Source organism: Agelaius phoeniceus, chromosome 5 (genome assembly GCF_051311805.1).
Source record: "Agelaius phoeniceus isolate bAgePho1 chromosome 5, bAgePho1.hap1, whole genome shotgun sequence".
Classification (NCBI taxonomy): domain Eukaryota; kingdom Metazoa; phylum Chordata; class Aves; order Passeriformes; family Icteridae; genus Agelaius; species Agelaius phoeniceus.
This window is the reverse complement of record NC_135269.1, coordinates 43,447,522-43,470,288: the sequence shown is the minus strand read 5'-3', so window position 1 is coordinate 43,470,288 and position 22,767 is coordinate 43,447,522. Positions and strand designations below refer to the sequence as shown.

General features: G+C 37.0%; 1 protein-coding gene across 4 annotated transcripts in view; it reads right to left on the bottom strand.

Moving 5' to 3' along the window:
* Nucleotides 1-204: 204 nt before the first annotated feature.
* SCAF11 (SR-related CTD associated factor 11) overlaps nt 205-22,767 on the bottom strand; it is a 50,988-nt gene continuing 28,425 nt past the window's right edge. For 2 of the 4 annotated variants that reach the window (XM_054632463.2, XM_054632464.2), the window contains exons 5-15: nt 21,951-22,048; nt 20,855-20,922; nt 20,176-20,231; nt 17,699-17,805; nt 16,666-16,755; nt 15,236-15,342; nt 8,977-11,475; nt 6,641-6,984; nt 4,015-4,233; nt 3,455-3,574; nt 205-3,083 (exon numbers count right to left, since the gene is read on the bottom strand). In XM_054632463.2, the coding sequence (XP_054488438.2) occupies nt 2,955-3,083; nt 3,455-3,574; nt 4,015-4,233; nt 6,641-6,984; nt 8,977-11,475; nt 15,236-15,342; nt 16,666-16,755; nt 17,699-17,805; nt 20,176-20,231; nt 20,855-20,922; nt 21,951-22,048 (3,837 nt within the window). In that variant the 3' untranslated portion in view covers nt 205-2,954. The remainder of the gene's footprint in view (nt 3,084-3,454; nt 3,575-4,014; nt 4,234-6,640; nt 6,985-8,976; nt 11,476-15,235; nt 15,343-16,665; nt 16,756-17,698; nt 17,806-20,175; nt 20,232-20,854; nt 20,923-21,950; nt 22,049-22,767) is intronic. The other 2 variants (XM_054632466.2, XM_077178880.1) reach the window with 2 other exon arrangements.

Sequence of the window (22,767 nt, the reverse complement as noted above, 5' to 3'; positions counted from 1 at the left end):
TGCACTTGTTTTTTTCTAGCTTGGAGCACCTGCAGATGGGCAAGGCTGGGTGAAGGCTAACTTAAAACAAATGAGATGTAAAGGAGGGGGTGCCCAGGCAACACAGAGAAAGATAAATGCATGTGCACAGAAGGAACTGGAGTTACCTCGCTTTCCAAACCACGCCACTTGAGCCAGAGTCATTTAAAACCAAACACTGCCAGCTGAGAGAAAAGAATTTATTAGAAACTGTTAAACACTACACAAAACTAAATTTTAGAGTATTTTTTCAGTAGACAGCACTCCAGCCTACATACACAGTACTGTGGACTTTGGACAGCCACCGTGCTCATAAGGTATATCTTTAGGATGAGACATTCAAGCAGCATGCACAGTGAGAACGGGAAAGGGGTGCAAGGGAAACCCTTTTGATTTGCATAAGTTCACAGAAGGTACACTTTTGTAATTGTTTCCCACAAGGTAGCTTGGATTGAGGGAATCACCACTACCCCAGAGGCAGCAAGGGCGCTCAGCTCCCCACCTCTGCTCTCAGCTGGTGCATGTTGGGAGGTTTTCAGTAGAAGGTGTTTCAATAAATAGAATTACACCTTTCATCCTACTGGAACACAACCAGGACTCCGAGGTTGCCGAACTCCCCTTCTCACGCAGAGACCAGCAGAGACCTCGCTGCTTTTCAGCAGAAACAGGAGCAGAGTCTACAGATTAAGGCAATGTATTTCTTTAATTCAACATAGAAATTGTAACAAACTGCATATTTTCTGATAAATTCTGAAGTATTTAATTGTAAAAAATAAAGTTACTGATCACATGCTACTCTATTTGGTATTCTTCATTAGGTTTTGAAATACAGTGGAGCATCACTATAGTCACTGCCCCAACAACGTGGAAGCCAGTGACATCTTCTCTTCCACCCAGGAGCTGCAAAACAAGAAACCAATCACCCCTCCCTTCTCCCAGTTCAAATCCTCCCTTGTTTCTTCCACCTCCCCCAATTTCCACCTCTCTTCTGAAAGAGGAAAAAAAACCCTTGAAATATTTATTTGACTCCTGAAAGGAGCTTTATAGCAAGGCTCAACTGTATAGACTAGAAAAAGATATAAAAGTGATTAAAATCCAAAAATTCAGAGAAGGAAAATGTATTAAAGTACGCATGGCGTGATAAACCAGGATACACATAGCAATTTGCTACATTTTTCAAAAAGTGCTAACCAATTTTAGCTTAAAATAATTCAAGAGATCTTACAAATTGCTATCATAGTGTAAAACTGAGTATACTGAAAAGCCTAAAACCTGAATTGACTGTAGAAAATGTATTATATCTGTTTCTAATTTACATAGCATTTGTATTTAGGCACACAAAAATAAATATAGACAGTCAAATGCTTCATTAAGTCTGCAGAAAGTTACAGTTAAAACCAAGCAATCAACTGTTGTGACAAACATCATGCTTTTACACCTCTGTCTCTACACCACACATGTGTACACGGGTGGATATCCCTTATGTCATCCTTAGGCTTCTGCAAAAGCTACTTAAAAGGTGAGACTGTTTTCTGCCAAAAACAGGTAATTTGGGAACTACTGGCTACAAAGAGATAATTCCTCAGAAATGTCAACTGATACTTTCTGTTAAAATGTTTTGTTCCTGCTTCTGGGCCAGGAGGCTTTGGGCTGGATGGAAGCCAGGGTGATCCAACACCAAAGGCTGTTATGGCACAACAGGACTGGAGGGTTAGTGACAAGATTTTAACAGCACTGTGTAAGAGTAAGGGAACAAATCGGAGTAAGGCTCCTTGGAGAAGGATCTCAAGCTGTTCTTTTGTTAAGGAGCACATGGTGATTGCAGTATTCCAGCAACCCTCCCTGCTGCTGCCTCAGTAAAACTGCTTTTACCTGAGTTCTAAGCTTTCCCCAGGCACATCCAGTGACCTGACAGCTGTTTTTAGAATGCTTGTGGTACCTCTAATAACTTGTCTCCAGTGCTCAGGGAAGCAGGAAGACACTTGGCTTCCAATGGCATGGGCTCACCAATACCAGTCTGGTGATTCATGCCACAGTCCCTAATTAATGGAGAAAAGTATCATGCAGCTGAGACTGGCACAAATGGCAGTCTCTGGTCAACTGGGAACCTAACAATAAATTCCAGCTTTCTTGATTTTACTTGAAGAAGAAACTTTTCTGTTTCTGAACATCTAGCTTTGGTACACTAATTTCCTGCTAGCCTAAGGGCATAACCTAAACTGAGGTTCTCAGCGTGTGGTGACTGAGGGCTTTCAAAACATAAAAATTATTCAAGTTATCCCACTATCTTGAAACAAATTAAAAAACATCACAAACAATACCAAGCAGCATAATTTTTATTTGGTGTTACAACAGCTGTGCAGCACCCATGCTTTTGGGCACCACATTTTACTGTTTATGACTTTTCTTTTTGAAATCTGAACAGTTGTGTTCAGACAACTCTATGTGCTTTTTTAATATACACATTGTGACCCCTGCATTCAGCCTGTCCAGTTAACACTAGAAATATTTGTCAAGGCAATTAATTATTTTCTCTTTGCTATAATTAGGGAGCAATCAAAAGAAAAATTTTACTTTAATCTGACTGATCACATGTACTGTACATACCTGTTCCAAACCCAACGTACTCAAAGTTTCTAAGTTAATGCACTCTCTTATTCAAGTCAAAATGCTGTACATCTAAGTATCCACACAACCGTACATTCCTAATGATTCTTCTTTACACCTTTATTCTTTTTAGAAATCTGTTTTTAAAAAGGAATAAAGAAGTTGCCCTGCAGATCTATATTTCTTTAGAACAAAACATCATACTCTACCTTGAAAAATAATTTTATCAAAACCAAATTCAAATCACTGTCATGTACAATTTTCAGTTAACAGTTCACATTGAAATTGCACTTTGCAGATAGAATAAAACTAAAAAATGAAAGCATATTCTATTTCCTTTCACAGGAGACTGCCTCTTCAGGATTTTTCTTCCGTGAATGCTTGTATTTGTCTACATATGCTTTCACTAGATTTGCCACTTTTGCAGAATTAACTTCTCCACTTTTGCTATGACAAACCTGCAACAGTTTAAAGAACAAAAACGTTTGAAACATTTCCATGGATTTGCCACAGTCCCACATTATTAATTTATTTCCCGACACTTCTGATTCTTCCATCCCAGGCAAAACATTATTTTAAAACTCCTGATACTTTCCAATTGCTCCCTAAATACTTCTGAATTCCCATTCAATTCTTCCACACAATAACCAGGTTCTGTTCTGAGAAGCCAAAGAAAGCTCTTGTGGATGGAGAAAGAAGAAAAGTATTTTTGCTTCTCCTTCTTCCCCCTTTCCAGCACCAATGAGCTGTTCCCAGAAAAACGAGAAACCCACCCCAAAGCCTGCCCCAAGGTGAAATGTGTGCAGCTTGGATTACTGGACCCACTTACTTTATCTACAGCTTTCCGCACAATTTCTTTGTATTCCTCCTTGGTGATATCTTTGTTTTGGTAGAAAGGTTTGATTGCCAGCTTGACCTCTTGTGCTGCTTTTTCTTGAATTAACAATTTCTGAAGAGAAAACAAACTTGAGTGTTATATTTCACTGCCTATGTATCCTTATCAATCCCAAGTTAAAACTTTACAGGAAAAAGGTTGCTACAGAAGATTAGAAAACCACCCCCCCCACACACACATTTCAGCTCTCATGGGAGCTGCCTGTGCTCTGCTAAGCACAGAATGTTTTCCCATAGCAATTCAGGTGATATTTATAATAGTGCTGATTTGAAGAAGATTACATTAAAAAGAGTCAGAGGCTAATCTGTGTCCTGTGACGGCCACAAAAATATTACATACATGATGGTATGGAGTATATTACACTGAGGGGTTTCTGTCATAACTTGCTATTTTTTAGTACATCAAAATGCATTTATATAAAAATTAAATTTTATGTGTTCTAATGTAAATATAAAAACAGTGTATATAAAATATATGCTGAACTTTGAACTTGCCTGGTCCTTCTTCGAGCTATCTGCACTGGCTTCCACTGTTACACTTGCTTTGTTTTCTCCCAGTTTAACAGCTGCATTAGAGCTCTTCATGTGACCTGATGACGTTGCATTACCCGAATTTGGTCCCTGAACTGTTCCCACGTTTCCCAGGACTGCTGCTGGAGCAGGCAAAGCTGGAGCACTCATGCTGTTACTTACATGAGAAGCATTTGGAATACCCTGTTTTAAAAAGTTATCAGTAGTTAATACACCATTCTTCTATATGGCAATGTGCCTTTCTAGGAGTCTCAGCTGCTCTAGAATGAGCACAAATACTTCATGCTTTGGTTCATTACCTAACTTCCACACTGCCCATTATTATGGAAGGTACACACATTACATTCGATTGACTCAAAGAAAAAAACAAAAAGAAAAGCTTGGAAAATAAAGCATCTTCCATGTCACCACAATGGCTGCCATTTTCTAGCTCTGATCCCAGTAATAAAATACCCTGCAAACAGGCACAGAGGGTGTTAGAACAAGGGGAAGGAAGTTTATGGCTGCAGAATCAACCTGATTGACAAAATAAGGCTGTGATAAATAGACATTTTCTAAAAAAAATCAGCACCTAAACACACCTGCAAAAGGTATCACCCAAAGCCACACTTGCATTCCTGCATCATACTGATGTTGCTTTGAAAACACCTATTTTCATGTTTGTTATCAGCTTGAACTTGCAAATATAAATACATAGGCAAGAGATGAAACACTAGCTGAAGGATCTGTTTTTCAGGAAAAGCCATTTTCTGGCCATTTCCAAACATCACCAAAAGGCACTGTACATACTTTGGAACTGAGAAATTAAGTAGCTCTCAGACTTCAGATAGAGGCCATTTTTAACAAAAGCCAAGAACATCCTCCTGACATGTTTCTGGCAGGCTACACTAAACGCTGCTTTTTTGCAGGTCATCACCATTACTCTTTACACATCTGCATTTATCCATATGGAAAATAATGAAACAAGAATCTGAGCTCTTTGGAAAGGACATAGAAGTGGAGCTGTTATAGTCAGCATGCTAACGCTCACCAGTGTGCTGTCTTCATTTTCCTTTCAACAGGAGAGACAGGTGGTGTCCTGCAGTATTCAGTCATTTCTATTGTGCTATCACTGAGGGGTTGTTGAATGAAAGTTCAAAGAAAAAGCAGCAGCAGCTGCAAGAGCATTCAGGTTCTTGGACACCAGTCCACAAAAGCAGGTAAGAGCAACAAGTGTAACATGGGCTTTACAACAGGTAAAGCTGCATTTTGCAGCAATACACAATCTTTACTGGAATTTATTTATTGCTGCACTAGATACTCATTTCAGAGGTTTGAAGCCTATGTGCTGACTACTTACATTTTTGGAGGTTAAATCTACTAGATTTCCAATTGTGAAAATATTTTAATTAAGACAGGAGGCATTAATTAAATCAACAAGCAATCTACCAGCATTTTAGTTCCAGCAGTACCTTGCTGGTTTACTTTGCAGTGTATTAAGTTATTTCATATGGCCTGTAACCCCACTCAGTATTTCCCACAGCACACAACTCTCCTTGTTGTAATTACTGTAAACAGATGACAGCAGTGAAAAGAGAGAATAATGTAGGCCATTTACAGTTCACTTCAGATCTTTACAGGTGATGCATGAAAACAGAGGGTTAGAAATCATTTGCTCACTTTTTCAACCTGGAATGTAGGGAAAAGTGGTTTAGGTTAAAACAGGCAGCAGCAAATGAAAACCACAAACCCCGGTCAACTCCTGAAGAGCCCTTATCATAAATGCAGGGCCATGGGTTCTCCTCCAAGTTGTTCATATTCTTTTCCTTGATACAAAAGCTCTTAATATAAACAGCCAGCTACAGGAGGAGCTCACATACATAAGAGTTGTTATAAAGATATCTTGAGAGTCATAAAAAGATGGTCTGACCTGCCCTAAGCATGGCCAAGTCTTTTTGAAACTGGAAATAAAGTGGGAGTTAGGTCTCAAACAGGGCATGCAAAACCAGGAAAATCAGGTAAGAAGATAGAAGTAAAAAGCACCAAAGAGACCTCAGAAATTATTAATTAAAAAGCTCAAAAGATTAAACAGAATAAAAAATGTGTGTGTGGGGAAGCCACTGAGATCATGACAGCTGGAGAATGGAAGTGTGGAAGAAATGGGTGCCATGTAGTACTTGGCAATTTTCCTCTCTTGATAGACCCCCCCATGGGATGAGAACTGCAACACAGAAGTTTAGATCACTTCCTACATGCTGCTGAAATTGTATTCAAGCATTTCCTAAAATGCTTAAAAATCAGGTTTGAAAGGGGAAGATTTAGTTTTGGAAGCAGGTCACTTCTAAGATAAAAAAGATAATGGACAACACTGATGAAATTTTTCAGTGTTTCATTACCACAGAAACCTGGTTATGATGCTGTATGTTGTTATTTTTTAAAAGCTACAACCCATATGCTCATGGAGGCTTCCACTTCAAATTTGGTGCAGAGTGGAAGAAAACAGGCAAGAGAGAAAGAAACTGCAAGTATAAATGTATGGTATTCAAGATAAAGAATCCTTAACTGGTATTATTTCACCACTGTTCTTGCCATGGCTTCTGATAAAGCATACCTGCAATTGTTTTCCATCTTGCTGTGAAGCAATGTAGTTGACTTGTTGAGATGGTGGGGGTGGAGGTGGAGGCGGAGGTAATCCCTGAGAAATATTTGTGGGAGCAGCTACCTGTATGAGAGGCACTCCAGGAGGGAGGTGCATGGCCATTGGAGGGTGGATGTTGAAAGGATTTCGTTGCATATTCATCAAGGGAGGATGGACACCCACTGGATACGGGAAGATATTCACAGGTTGGTGCTGTGCATTCACTTGTGGCATTACATTCATTTGTTGTTGCATCATATTTATTGGTAACTGAGAACCATCATTTTGCTGGTTGCCTTGGTCTTTGAGGTTTGGATCTGCCAAAACAAAAAAATAGACAGTATATCAAGTAGAAATTCTGTACTTCATAAAGCAAAATGGGAGCCAGGTGTGTAAACTCTTAATTAGGGATGGATTATCAAAATCTTTCTATAATCTGAGTATTTTCAAGATATTGCACAGCACTAACCACCACACATGCCATGAAACCAAATGCTTCTTTCAAAGTTTAAAAAATGTAGGTTACTATGAAAGCCTGCATTTTGAATTTGTTTTCTATACTTGTTCCCATAACAAATCCAATAAATTATTTCATCACAACGAAACTGCAATTTTTCAAAGAGCAGGAAGACAACATAATTTACCCAGTAAATTTGCCTTCTGCAATTGCAGAAGGTTAGTCACAGATTACCACATCAGCAAGCCTCTGCTGCTGATTGACACAAGCTCACTGTACACTTCTGGTAATTACAGAAATACTCTGCTGGGATTTCTCACACTGAGCAATAAGTCATCCTCAAACCATTTAACACATATTCATATTCAGAAAGAGTTGTTCAAAAACCCCTTCATGGTACAACAAGTAAAACCCAGAAGTAAAAATAACCTCTTCGGGTAGCAGGTAGCACTTCTTAAAATAATTACTTTGATATCCCATCTTCTCTTCAACAGAAGCCAAAAAGTTAAAATCTAGACACAAGCACCAAGACTTCCAGCAGTCAATAACTTAGTTTGGACAAATGATTGATATGCTGCAATTAAGATGTCCTTCCTTAGAATCCCTTCCTTGAGGAACCCTGTCATCTAATTCACAGGGATTGCAATCTAAGGCCTTACATGTCAGCCCAAATCCTCATTTGTAAAGATAATGGGATAACAGAATCACTGAGGTTGGAAGGGACCTACTGAGACTCTCTGCTTCAGCCTCCCTGCTCAAGCAGGGTCAGCAAAAGCAGGTTGCCCTGGAGGACCATGTCATGATGGCAACCTAGCCTGTTTTATCCAGTTATCAGAGATTGTTGTACTATTCTCAGCTTCCAAAAGTGAATAACAGCATGACTGCTCCTGAACTACATTAAAAAGTCTCTGAATCACAAAATGCTTTCAGTTACAGGTTTGGTACGTTTTCCCTGCAGCAGATAGAAGGGTGACAATGTTGCCTCAAAACTAGGAAAGCACTGATGCAGTTATCTCTCACAAGAGGGAGAAAACTGCTTGCATAAGGGATGAAAATGCATAAAAATGAAAGGCAAAACAAGGAGAGAGTGCAAGAGTGCAAGTCTTCAGTGTCTTCAGAAATGGATTTCATAGTTCTTGAAGTCAATCCACATCTATCTTTAAAGATTATTAATCAGGGCATTAGTAATCTGTGGATGACTTCTTAACTACTCAGAATCAATCTCATCCACAGTTCAGTTAACTTACTTTCTACCAAAAAGTTTATTTCTGTCAGGGCAGTTGTCTTTTAGATATAAAAACCCCTCCAAAACTGATTTAGACTTATATTAACATTTTGGAGGAATTTTAAAACTGAAATACCGTAAAAGCACTGGTTTTGTATTTATAAATTACCCTAGATTTTTTAAAAGCATTTAAACAGGACTATACTTATCTAGGAGCAAGATAAACATCAATATGCTGCTTGGTCATCTCTAAAATCTGCTATGTGGGTCTGCACAGGCAAATTCACATATTTTTGAAACAAATTAGCCTTTTTAAAGTTTTGCAGATGCTAAAAGTAACTATGAAGATATGCTTTCTCTTCAGCCAAATCAATTTACTTCAGCAGCACTCTTCAGATGCAGTCCTTAAACCCAAACTTGGGCTTCACACAAAACCAAGAAGCCATCAAAACACAAGAAATCACCAAATTCCACCTTTACCCCTCCATATTGCAAAAAGAGTATGGATTCACCCAAAATAATTTTTTAAAGAACTTATCAGCAGATCAGATCACAGGACAATATGACAGGATTTTGCTCAGCTATTGCATCTGTGCCTAAGCTATTATGCATCAAAACCATTAATACCTTGTTCAGGTGTCTCCTCTTCTTGTCTCATTCCCCATCCAGACTGTGGGCTTGATGAATTGCGTCCCCTTCTTGAATAATAATTCTGCACATCAGCAGGTAAAGTCTTCCTCACAGCCCAGCTGGATGCAGATGTCCACCCAGACCTGTCAGCAGGTGTATCGAACGAAAACTCTTGTTCATTCTTACGCTTGCATGGCTGCTGTTCCGTGAACCTCGAAGCTTCGTTCCCAGAACCATCTGAGTTCCCTGAGACAGGTTTTCTGTTTTGCCAGTGACTTTCACTCTGGTCTCCATACATAAAACCACTTCGGCCACGGCCACCTCGGCCACGCTGACCTCTCCCTCGATTCGGAATCCAACCTGAACCAAAGTTTTTATTCCAAGACTGTCCTGCATTATCATGCCTGCTCTCTTCCCAATGTGGTTTCTCTCTCTCTCTGTTCCTGGCTTCAGGAACAGAGTTTATCCTCTCCATTACCCAGTCTGGACAATCATTCCTCTGCTTATCTGAAGAACACTGATCATCGTTGCTTTTTTCTGTATTATTGTCCTTCTCTTTTTTAAGATTTTCATTCTGTTTCTCTTGATCATTTCTCCTGTATCGATCATTTCCTCTGGGACTTCTCCAGCTGTCATTTGCCCATCTGTCTTTCCATCGAGGTGAATGACTTTCCCTCTCATTTCTAGTGAATGAAGAACCTTTATTTCTAGTCCTAGATCGCGATCTTGATCTAGAGCGTGACCGTGACCTAGACCACCTCCTATTTCTTCTTTCTCTGTCACGATCTCTTCTTTGATTATCTCTATCACTGCTTCGAGACCTAGATTTTCGCCTTGGAGATGAATCCTTAATTCGTGATCGAGAAGATGATCTCCTGCTGTCCCTGACAGTTTCCCTTTTGGGAGATCGAGATGGTGGTTTTTTCTCATCTCTGAGTGTGTCTCTCTTTGGAGAACAAGATAAGGATCTCCTTCCTTCTTTCAGAACTACCTTCTTGGGTGATCGTGAGCTCCTGTCTCCAGCTGTCTCCCTTTTAGGGGACGGTGATTGAGATTTCCTTCCCTCTCTCCCAGAAGGAGACCAAGTTGTCGATGGAGAGTGAAATCTAGATCTTCTAGTTCGAGCCTTTTTCTCGTTTTTGACCTCTGGCTGGGACTCTCTTGCTTGAGGAACAGTTTCATCTTTTTCATCAGAACCTGATAGAGAGTTTCCCATGTCACACTGTAAGGAGTTCACTTCTCCTTGCTCTGTACTCTCAGGTGGTACTAACTGCTCAATCTTAGGTTCATTCTGGTCACTGCAAAATGAGTCACAGTCCATTGGTATCATTTCATTATTATCTTCACCAAAATGTTTATGTTCAGCATTTACTGGTGGACACTCTGAAGTTCCATCCTCTTCACTTTCTGAAATGGTGTTCTCTTTTGAGGGCTGTTCTGAGGTACTGTCCATAGAAATACTGTGTATTAATGCAGCTGGTTCTTCATCTTGAACAGGTTTTGTATTTGCACAGTCTCCTACTGCTTTTAGTTCAGTCTCAGAATTATCTGTTTTCATGGCTTCAGGATGCTCAGGCAATTCACTTCCAGGGCTCTCCAATGGCTGATCTTTTCCCAGAGGTTCCAAATGTTCCACCAATTCATTTTCTGGACTAGCTATGGGTTGATCTACTTTTATCAAAGTTTCTGTGTTCTCCATTAATTCTTTTTGAGGACTACATGATGTCTGATCTACTTTTTCAGAAGTTGCATGGTCACATACATCATCTTTGGGACTAGCTACTGTTTCCACTTGTTCAAGAGTATTTTCACAACTGTCCTGACTCTCAAGATCTGCATTTTTTTCAGTAACATCTTTTACTTTAAATTCCTGACTTTCATTTCCTAAAGTTAGTATTGGGAGTTCTTGGAGAGAAAAACTAACATCTGCATTGCCTGAAGTGTCTTCATCTCTGTCACATTCTCCTGTAGTTTCCTCAATTTCTGCATGCTCACTACAGCTTTCCAATCCATTAGCAGATTCTGTTTCTACATTATTCTTCTGTGGGAGGCTTGCATTATTGCTTTCATTATCTGACTGGTGGTCCTTATCTAAAGTTAAGACTGCTTCAGGCTCAGCAATGTCATCATCTTCCACTGAGCCACAGGGTGATTTTTCAGAACGTGCAGAACGTCTCAGTTTCTTTTTAACTGCAGGTGTTTGTTGTTTAATTGCTCTTTTAGACTTGCGTTTTGGAGGAGCATTCTCTGCTTCTGAATGAGTTTTATTCAGAGATGGGTTATTGCTCTCAGGGGCACTGCAAGCAGAACTGCTTGATCGAGGGGAGCTCCGAGACTGAGTCAGAGCCTCGTTTTTGCTGTTTCGTGCAGACCTTCTTGTAGGAGTAGTAGCAACTGATTTCCTCCTACTTCCTCTAGTACCAGATGAACCAGAAGCTTCCTTTTTCTCTTCTCCTTCTTGGGTACATGCAACAGCATATCCTTTGCCTAAAGATTCTAATAAAAACAGAAGACATTAAGATTTGATAATAACCATTTATCTGAACATATTTAAGAACATAAAAGGGCCTTCTGCAGCATAACAGATATCCTCAAATAATACAATTTAAGACTTAGTATGTAATACTGGCACAGTTTTTTTTTCCTTTTTTAAATGAAAACTGGTTGTTTTAAAGTGCAGAAACAAGGTAGAGTGACACATCAGACATCTGAACACACAGTTTAGAAGCAGTGCTGGCATGGCTACATGGACAGTGATAGCATGCACAGTGAAACTGTTATTGAAACGGCTGCTCAAAGATAGCCAGCATTTAAGCTGTTAGAAAAGTAATGAATTAACCACACAGTAGTGTTAGCATATAGCAGTTCCTGTCACTGTAACACAGGCTTGTTGACATGAAGCACAGTACTAGAGAAAGGGACATCTTCCAGTGGCCATCAGTGGATGATCACATCTGCAGCAGTTGATCAGATACAGCAATGACAGTGCAAACTTATTCACCAGTTATAGGGCAAACTGAACTTAAACTCTGCCACAAGACACCCAAGGTGCCAGCAGCACCTACAGTGCATTAAAAAAACAAAAGCTCTCCAAAGAATGACTAAGGCACACCTAGCAAGCAGCTCAGCTCTTGTGTTGATACTGCACTAATTTACTTCATGCCATCTACCATTCAACAATAGTCTTGGTAGGGAAGCTAAGAGTTCACTGCACTGTCAGCTATGAAAGCTTCTGGTGGACAGCTCAGGAATTAAAGATTAATGATAATTAAGAAAATATACTTGAATGTAATACTTCAGAACTAAATTAATTTCTTGGGATGTCCATTAATTTGTTTCACACTTTGTGTAGATTTCAGGAAGCATCAAGGATGTGGTGCTAAAATGCATTCTTTCATGGCTTCAATTTCATACACGAACAGTGCAAACTAAGAAAGATTAATTGCTACAGATTTTGTAATAAATCTCTCACACCACAAACACATGATTTTAACTCTGCACATTATTTCCCATGCTTCTGCTACGGCAAAAAATTGGCTAATGTATTCACAAACATATTTTAGAAAAGTAAGATTGGAATAAGAAAACTAAGTAACTGCAAAAAAGCCTCTTTCTACCACTTACTACTTTGTTAGCAGAACCAAAAAAAACCTATCAGTGTATTAAATGCAATCAATAATTTCAAGAGAATTAATTCCATAACCACCTTGCTAGCTTTTAAAAGAGCACAGGACTACAATCACATCCTCTGAGCTTCCTTGCAAACACAATAATTTGCCTGAACATGAAAAAAAAAAAAAAAAGGCCTGGTTCTGGGTTTTGTATGTCCAATGATCAAATAATCACTTGAGAAAATGAAAACCAATATCAACTGTATAGAAGGTACCATGTATTTAAAAGAAAATAACATGATGGTAAAGAACTTCCAGAGGAATTTCAGGTGACTGACACTATTTTGGGTATCTACTCTAACAGTCTCACCAATCATTTTGTTACTAAGTGACTTTACAGAGGTTAAGCAGCACTTACTCAGCAACAGGTGGCTGTCTCAGACTAATTATGTCTTCAAACCTATTACAATAGCCAGGAAATCAAGTCAGATGTTACATGGCATTTCAAATTTTAATATCTGTGATTATTTTCTTCAAGGGAGAAGAAATCATCTTGCAACAATAAAAAAAAAACTCCAGCAGAATACCAGTGGAATGTGGGAATCTGGACAGAATTAAAAGGCGAGTTATTTTTCTAGCACATTCAAAATCTACATGTGAAGCACAAACCCTTTTTTAGCATGTCCTACTACTTGTAAAATTTTAACAGAAAAGCTTCACAAGATTTGGATTTGGACTTGGACCAAATAAAAGGCATTTCAGCTCACTAACTCTTTACTGAAAAATATTTTAATCACACAAAAACTGCATAATGCCAGCATAAATCTTAGTGGTATTCGTAGATTCACTAAAGCATTTTCAGGTCAAGTTAGTAAAACAGACTATTTAACAGGAACAGGCTACTAAAACTGCAGCAGCTACAGGGATGATTCAGGCACTATAGTTACATGGTCATTATTGATATTTGTATGCCTCCTTGTACAACTCTGGAAGCCAGTGTCAGCTTTTACTCTGCTGCAAAACTGTATACTTCAGGTGAGACCAAAAGTTGAGAGAAGCGTAAAAAGAAAATAAAAAATGCTTATGCTATGGTGTTTCAGGCACAATTTAGTAAGAAATGAAAGACCCAGTTTGCATCTTTTTTAAAATGCATTTATTTTCTTCATTCTCCTTTTCTTCACCTTTTTAAAAAGTCTGTGTCCTTTTATATATATATATATATGTCTGCACATCTCTAACAATATTCAGATTAGGTTCCTCTTTGCCTTTGTCTTTACCTTTTGCTTATGCATGCCGTCCTTTTACTCAGATGCTATATAAAAATGAAATGGGGTAGGAACACTCACTCAACAGAATGTGACTAAAATCCTCAAGGGACATCTTCATGTCCACCACCCCCTTGTTTTACTACGAAATTTTAAGACTCCTACTTCCTGCAGGCTCCTTATCAATAGAAAGTATTTAAATAAAATGTGAAGATGACTTAAAACTCTGAATCTTAAAACACTGTAGTATGTTGGCACTAATCTTATAATTCAATCTTTGTCCACAGTTACAAGCATCAAAACTCTAATCAAGACTAATGATAAGATTCTGTTCTAAATATAATTTTTTAATTCTTCTGGTACATCCTAACAAAAAAGCTTGACTATAGAAGTGGAAAAGTAAACAGGGAAGTCAAGAGGTATGAGCTGATATGTATATTACTAGAAGCAAAATGGTTAAGGATCAGCTACAATGCACTGCCAAACATCAGAGACCTAAGGAAGCAAGCTATCCATTTTTCACTGGGAAATGTGGAGGTGAAACACATACCTTTAAAAAGAATAAAGAATATGAATGCAACTTTTTCATGATCCTTCTACTACTTAATTCCTTCCAGTAATTTATTTCCACATAATTTTCATAAGCCAGGAGACTCAAATCTGTCCTATCTGCCTACTAGACAAGTGAAAGTGGTGTGATTCCCAATTCAAAGAAGGTATTAACTCAAGCCTTATAAAAGACAACTCCTTTGTTTTCACTTCTTTGAACTTGTGCAGCTTTTTGGAAGAGAAACTACATTCTTGCTGAGCATGGAGACAGAGGCTGTTAAAGTAACTGGAGGAAGGCAATTCCTTCCATGTCTTGTCTTCTGCTGCTTTCCTGACAGACCATGGAGCTCCAGCACTTTTGCAAGGTTTTGCCGAGTAGAGCTTGTAGGCAAACTGAAAGAGATCCATACACTTCACTGCTTCCTGACTAATGTTCTTCTCTGCTAGAAAGGTTTGTTCCTCACACTGCACAATATACCTCTGAAATATGCCATTCATAATGCATCAAAATAAGATTTATCCTTGAACAATAAGAAATGACGAAAGAAGAGCACGAAATGAAATGTTGCAATTAGAAAGGGAATGAAGTTACATAAATACTTATTAATTTAATCTTCAAATGAATAAGTTATAACGGCTTTGGGGTGGATGATTTATGTTCTGTACTCCAAATTCAGAAATTAGGTAGCTGACTTTGAAAGAGTACCAAACTGCATCAAAACAGATTTTTTTTCCCCATTAAGTGTAACTAACTCTGTTTGATTTCTGATAATCATATTTTAACAATACTCCACATGAGCTATAAATAAAACTTACAAAAAAAAAGTTTACCAAAGTTTTCCAAAGGCCTGATATTTGTTGGAAGAACTCTTCCAGCCACTGCAGAAGAAGTGAGAAGACAGGTCTCAGCTTCAATTCCGCAAGATATTAAAGGAGCACTGCAAAGTAAAAGCAAAAGCAGTGGCATAAGTTGTTTTAGCTGTTTGCAGCAGGTCTTGGAAACAATGCACAAAACCAAAACACATTAGGCAACTACAATCCTTTTAACTTCATCAGAGCTGGAGAGAAACACCAAGCTGGCAGTGAACAAAACTTTCCTTGTTATATTTAATTTCAGATTTATTTTACTGCCTAACCTATTAAAACGGTTTGAACAAGGTATGTTATGTTAAAGCAATATACATCTGGCTTTCTTTAAAGTCAAACATAGAACAGCAATAGCCCAGTCCAAAGTAGTAGGTTATAGCACTGGAAATAAGGGAATGAGTGCTAATTTAGTACTTCAGCAGAACAGCAACCTTTCCTGCAGAAAAAGGAGAAATTGTCTACATGAGAATTTAGAAAATATTCCTTTTATTTTTTCCTTCATACAAACAAAAAAATATATATTTATTCAGACTCCCTCAGAAAAGCTTGGGCAAAAACAGAGTTTAGTTAGAGATCTACAATTTTTGCATTATGGCTGAGTTGGAATGAAACTTCTAAGAAAATGCAAATGTAATAAATTTATTATTTCAATCTTAGATGCAATTTTTAATTATAATTTAAAAACTCTTCACTTGCAATTTTAACTTTAATCTATTTTTTAATACCAAAAAGAGCAAAGAGATATGTAATGAAATTAAGATCATAGAACCAATTTCTTATTGTGTTATTTTAAAATCAGTTATTTTTATGGTCCTGCTTTATAGTCACAAAAAATATCCTTAGGGCATGCTTTAACACACATCTGCTCTCTGACAAAAAAACCCATAGAATTACTTTACGTTCTCTGTTTCACTTGATACAACTCCTGTTAGCTCTTTTTAGATGCAAACAGGATTTTTTTATAAATGATTACAGAAAAAGTGATAGAACCAACCCATGAAAGTAGTGTACAGGGTGCTGTGGGGAATCAGAATCAGACTGATGTTAAAGCAAGCATAGTCTGATATCTAGGGACAGAAATAATTTTAAAAGCTCATTGAATATTAGCTTCCAAATAGAATACATATTCAAACTCACATTTCTGTGAAAAGGAGACATATTAAGAGGCACAAGTTAGTGGAGTTACTATGCTTGTCACAAGTACCAAAAAAGTATTAAGACATACAAAAAAGAATCTATTGACATAAAATCACCAAGCAGCAAATACACAAAAAATTAACAAGTTAAACGCAAACATAGTCTCATGAAAATAATATTCTATTTAAAGACCAATTTGAATTAATCAAACTCCAAACTTGAAGTATGAAGATCCACTACGAATCCAAAACACAGACCTTTCAACTCTAGCAATGAGAGATGAACAGGACAATTCCAGTTCTTGTCTCTTCTGTCTGATCCCTGAATTGACTTCTGTGAATTCTGTACTGAAAGACAAATTTCATACAAGAAGTTATAAAAAGTAACTTTGCACTATGATAATTTACTATTTCAGTAACTACTCCTACCAATTACTTTAATTTAACTGTATTAGAACTTTCAACAGTCATCATTAAACTACGCATTGGTTATTGCTTAGAGGAAAAACACAGTCTCAGCAAACACAAAAGAAGTCCTAAACAAATAAAGCAGATGGAATGGAAAACAGGAGATGAAATGTGTCTGTTGGAAAGTTGAAGGAGATGGAGAAACTTTGCATCCTTGACTAATTAATTCTGTTGCATGCATGGCAAAAAGTTCATCTTCTACAGACTGTCAAAAACATACACAGTACTTTTTTTTTAATTAGGCCATATTATTCAAATAACATTCTTTTAGACTGTTCTTTTTCTTCCATCTATTCACAATTTATTTTGAACAATTTATTTATACACCCATCCTTAAGTTAAAGGCTTAATTAAGTATTTTGCTTAATGCAAAATTGCTTCGTGGATGTTTAAAGTATTCCTCTTGGAATCAAAGAACAACAACAAAGAAGATTGTTTCTGATACAAACCAGGATATTTACCATTAACTTTTTTGGTTACTGCTGTTGTAGTAACAGGGCAAAGCCTTTCCTATCCAAGGCTTCAAATCAGCAAGGAATTAAACATGAACTAAAATTAAAACTCTTGTGAACTCAATGAGATTAAAATACTCAAGTGTGTGCTTCTGATGCTGAGCACATGACAGAAATTGGGGTGTGCCCTTAACAGTACTCATATTAAAATATTTGTGTTTGTCCTTTAACTGCTCTTTATCAATGAATAAATACTCTGCCAATCTTCAAAAGATTTCAAGGCTGTATATATACAGGTAGGAGCAGAAGGAAGTTAAGAATCCACAATACAGTTACCCATCAATCTATATGAAGCACTAGTACACACTAACCAGTCATTTCTACAGCTAAAAAAGGATTCTTCACTGCTACCACCAGCCAGAAGTGTGCTGAAGAAATTAGTTCTCATGCGCTCATTCCAGCAGGTCTGTCTTCTGGGCTGCACAAAAAATAAATTATGAATTAAAGACACACAAAATAAAATAATTAACACAAAATACATGAAGGTACACTGAAATTAAATTAGGTCAGCAAGACTTTAGTTCATAAAAAGCAGACACCATAATAGCCCCATAGGTATATGTAGATATTTGCAGTTACAGCAAACATATTTTCTCTATTCAGTCTCTAAGTTTTCAACAACTGCTCTTTGCAGATAAACTTCATATTTTATATAAAGCAAAATCTTTCATGCTCCACACAGACATTATGAATAAATAACCCTGATCTTCACTATTTCACAATTCTGCTACCTAATGCACCACAGTAAGTACAGCTCAAGCACCTTCACAGCAATTCACCAAATATTTTGTTTCAAATAACAAGAAAACCTAACGAGGATGCTGGGATTCTCCTTTACTCTCAGGTAGGATATGGAATATGAAGATTGTCTAGTGTGTCTAGTTACTGAGCCCTCACACAGAGGCACGACACTCAGAACCCACTTTGTGTTTCAAAAGATACCAGCAGCACCACCAAGTTACGTTGCTAACAAGGCCCAGCCATGCACTGTGTGCTGCTGCCATTTGCAGGGAGCTCTGCTGCTGGGCACTGCACTGGCTGCAGGGGAAAAACCAAACCCCAACAACAAACCATCAACAGTCCTCCAGATACTCTTCCCACACTAATATATACCTACACTGATCCATGTTTGTCACAGCACCTAACGGGCTCTTACCACCTCAAATCTGACTAAAACTTTCCTGTTCATTCCCTAGGGCTGGTATTTTAGAACAGGAATTTAGAATACTCTCATAATTTTAATTCAGAAAAATGAAGAATAAACTTTGGAGTGGGATGTATAAGAGTACATGTCTCAATATGCAGAAATTATCCATATGCTCCATCAAACTTTGGCACACAGAGCTGCTTCTGCAGGGAAAATGCCCTATTTTATCAGTGCAAAAATTTTAAGTTTTGCCTAAAAAACTGTTGGGTTTAAGTTTTATTTCAAGAATAATATAATTTTTTAATATTAACCTTTCTTCCTCCAATTAAAAGAGCTATCCAGATGTTCCACAAATATCCTTATGAAGTAGTTGCTAGTACACCATGGCTTGCTTCTAAATTTTGAACATTTCTTGGATAATTGAGTCCCGTGCTTCCTCCTGAAGTTTTTAATGGTTCTACTTTTGTTTATGCACCTTTTTTTTTTACTACAGGTACTAATTGAGACATTAATGCTATTAAACACTTCACCATAAATCAGTAAAACTAAAAATGAAAGCATTCCCCAGCCACGAAGTCACATGAGTGGCTGATCTACTGTTGAACCCTATATTTCCAGTTCAAAACCTCCTCAACGCAGTGAAATGTACTTTAAGGGCAACAGAACCCAAATTTCCAAATACCTGACTTAGCAGGGGCAAACTGGAGCTAACAATATCCCTGACAACTATGGTGTAATGAGCACCCAACAGAAGTTACAATTCAGGCCATCGGCTGCTGAAAATACACAGGATGTGCCCCATACTACATGAAACAAAGCAGTAGCCAGAACAGGGACTTGAACAAAGCTTTTCCTCCAAATATTCAAACTTCAGGTAAGATAGAATGATGGCAAATGATGGCATTTGCACTGCAGAATTAAATTTATGGCCTAAAACTTTTTCTTGCACATTCATTTACAGGTACAACTATGAGTAAGAAAGCACTGATCAAAAACTTGTGTCTCAGAGACACAAAGTATTTTTGAAAGGAGGGATGGTAGAAATCAAACGAGAGCCTTTACAGCTCCTTATAAATCTGGCATCTGGTGATCCTGTATTTATAGGCCAAGATCTATAAACAAGAAACCTGGAAACAGAAACCTTCTTGACAGAAATGTCACATTTTAAAAAAATCCCAATTTGATGCAAACCATAATGTCTATGTCAGATTCACATAAATTACTTGGTTGATTACATCTATATAATTGAAAATAATTAAAACCTTCATATAACGGTGCTTGGCTAAAAGCTTCCCTAAGGAAGATGAAACCATCTTCCTTTGGATGAAAGGAGATGGATGAAAACAGGGTTCAGGACCTTATAATGTAATAGCCTAACCTAAATGAAAATATTTACCACCACAAAACTAATTTTAATCTGAGAAAGAAGCTCATGGCACTATATTCTAATTACTGGCACTATATTCTAATAACCTGGCACTATATTCTAATTACTTCAAGACAAAAAGAGACAAAATAAAAAAGTTTTAATCATACCAAAATTAACAAATAGAAGTTAACCTCAAAAAAAGGCAGGAAGGCAGTCTTAAAAATGCTCTAATAAAAGAAAGCATTTACAAATGTTTCCTTTTCAGAACCAACCTTGTTTATCTTCACAGAGAAAGCGTTCTTGTTTTGTTTGTCATGCAAAATATTACCTGTGGAACAAGGAACAAAACTTTGATCTTAACTTTAATATATTCTTGATTGTTCATCAAAATCATTAATGCAATGGGAGGTTAATAAAATGTGTATCTTGAGTGCATTTACAATGTTTACATACAACTGATTAAAATGAAAATGCACACACCTCTACAATAGCTTTTTAGATACCAAGCAGTTTTTACCTCTTCAGTTATTTTCTTCATTTCCTAAGTTATGAACAGACTTATCAAACAACTTTTATTGAATAAGCTCCTCAGAACAGCAATCTCAAAACACAGCTAAATGTTGCTTGTGTTTGAACTCTCACCAAAAAAACCTTCTGTGAATAAAAGCTAGTCATTAGCAGTTCCGCAGCTGCCTGATTCAGAAAATTACTTGAGGCTGAAACCACATCCATTAGAGTTGTGACTGAAATTGAAGAGGCAGTTTTCCAGTAATATAAAAACAGGAGTTTCACATACTGCAATTCTGCTCTAGAAGTTCCACATTTCTACTACTTGGAATTTGAGTTTTATATACAAATGTAAGCAATTTTAGAAAATTAAATTGGGTCATCAAGAAAGATATTCTAGAGTTCCATAATAAAATACAGCAATTCTGGCAAATACCAACTTACTGTATTTTTTCTTCACAATTCTGCTTAATTTTATTGTTACTGGCCCTCTGTCTGGACATACAGCTCTTCTGCAAGACCAAAAAAAGACATTAAAAAAGCAGTTTCTAGGCATCCAAACAAAATCCTCTCCTATTTGAAGGTAATTTTATTTTTTGCACATAAATCAAGTTCTAACTGCTATTAAAATCTGAACTTGTATCATGAATATCATCTTTTGTATTTCAAAAGCCATAGTGCTTCAAACAGCTTAGAAAAAAAAAGAAAACCAATTTACACAAAAGTTAATATCAGGTATTAAATCAGAATGCTCAGTTTTGTTTGATTTCATGGCAACATGTGAAAGATGTTATAACCTGCTTCCTTTTAAGAATATCAGTCAGTGTTGATCCAGAATGGTGAATCTTATTTTCTTATGAGTTAAAAAAGGTCATTTACCTCCAGTTATCTTTGCTGCAATGAAGTCTGCTTCACATTAAACTTCAAGAACTCTGTATTTTTCATACATTCCAATAAACACTGACTTTAGATAAGCACTATTTAGCAAAATTCATCTGTGTAATCCTCAGCTTCCCTTTATACAATGCAGCAAATGTTACAAGATAAGGTTTACTAAAAAAGAAAGGTTATTTCCATACAACAACAGAAATGTTCCTTCTCAAGCTTACTAGAATAAAATCAGTTCTTGACTACAACTATGTTTTACAGAAGAGGAACATCACCAGTGCTTATGATAATATGCAAGAAAAGTGGATGTTTGTTAAGAAAAACAAACAAAAATATTTATACTGTTAGAATTAGATGTAGCCATACTTCAAAGGAATGTAAAATTTTTCAGAATTGTTAAAAAAATGCAACTTTTACAGAGATCAATGCAAGAAATACTTCTTTACCCTTTACTTCTTCCCTGCTATTTTAACTATTTAAGTGGGAATTACAGCAATGATAAAAGTAAAATTAAACTACCACTCATGAAAATGAATATATTTTAAAATAAAAGTAATTTTACAAAATTTTCAGGCTGTACATGTTAAACCAATTGATTTTATTTCTTTTGAATATTCCAATTCAAACACTTGAAATTACACGGCTGACCAACCTCACAAAACTTCTCATCTTCACATGGCTGTAAGTTTCCTTATTGCAGGCACAGTTTTCCTCTTCCTCCTTCCTCCTTAGTTGTTTTGTAACCTGAACCTGTGTTGTAAAATAGAATCAACCCAATCTAGAATGTCATGACACTTGGGCTTTAAATTCATACAACGTCTCTTCAGGTCTGTACAGAAATTAAACAGAAGGACTAGAAAATATTTCAAATCTTACTTCTTTTGAAGTAGACATGACATTGACTTCACAGTTTGGAGATTTCTTTTTTTTTTCCCCATAAAATAGAAAAACCCATACCTTGATATGCTATTGACAATGCCTGAGATGCATACCACAGGACAAAAAAGCCCTGAACATTCCAACTGCCATGGCAAGTGTCTCAGAGCTATGCACTAGTTTCCATTAAGAATCTATAAGCTAAGTTTTTTAAAACTAAGTTGGTTATTCAGAATACACAAGGTTCACCTTGGGAAAATGCTGAACTACCACTCAAATTAATATGCTTCCTCATAATTCAAACACACACAGTTTTTTTCTAGAGTAAAATGACCAAGGTTTTTTTCACATCTTTAAAACAGAGAGCAATACAACTTTTATTTCACACTGTGAAGTTGCTTCAATGGCTACACTGCAATTGTTTGCATTAGAAATTTTGTATTTCCTCATTCCCAAAATCTGACTTTTTATGCAAACCCCTAACATGTGAGCATGCTAATTGTGAATTTCACAAAGAGAAAGCTGCCAGTCTCCTGACAGCACCATGGATGATGCTGACCACTGTGTCTGTATATCTTGGTACACATTCCACC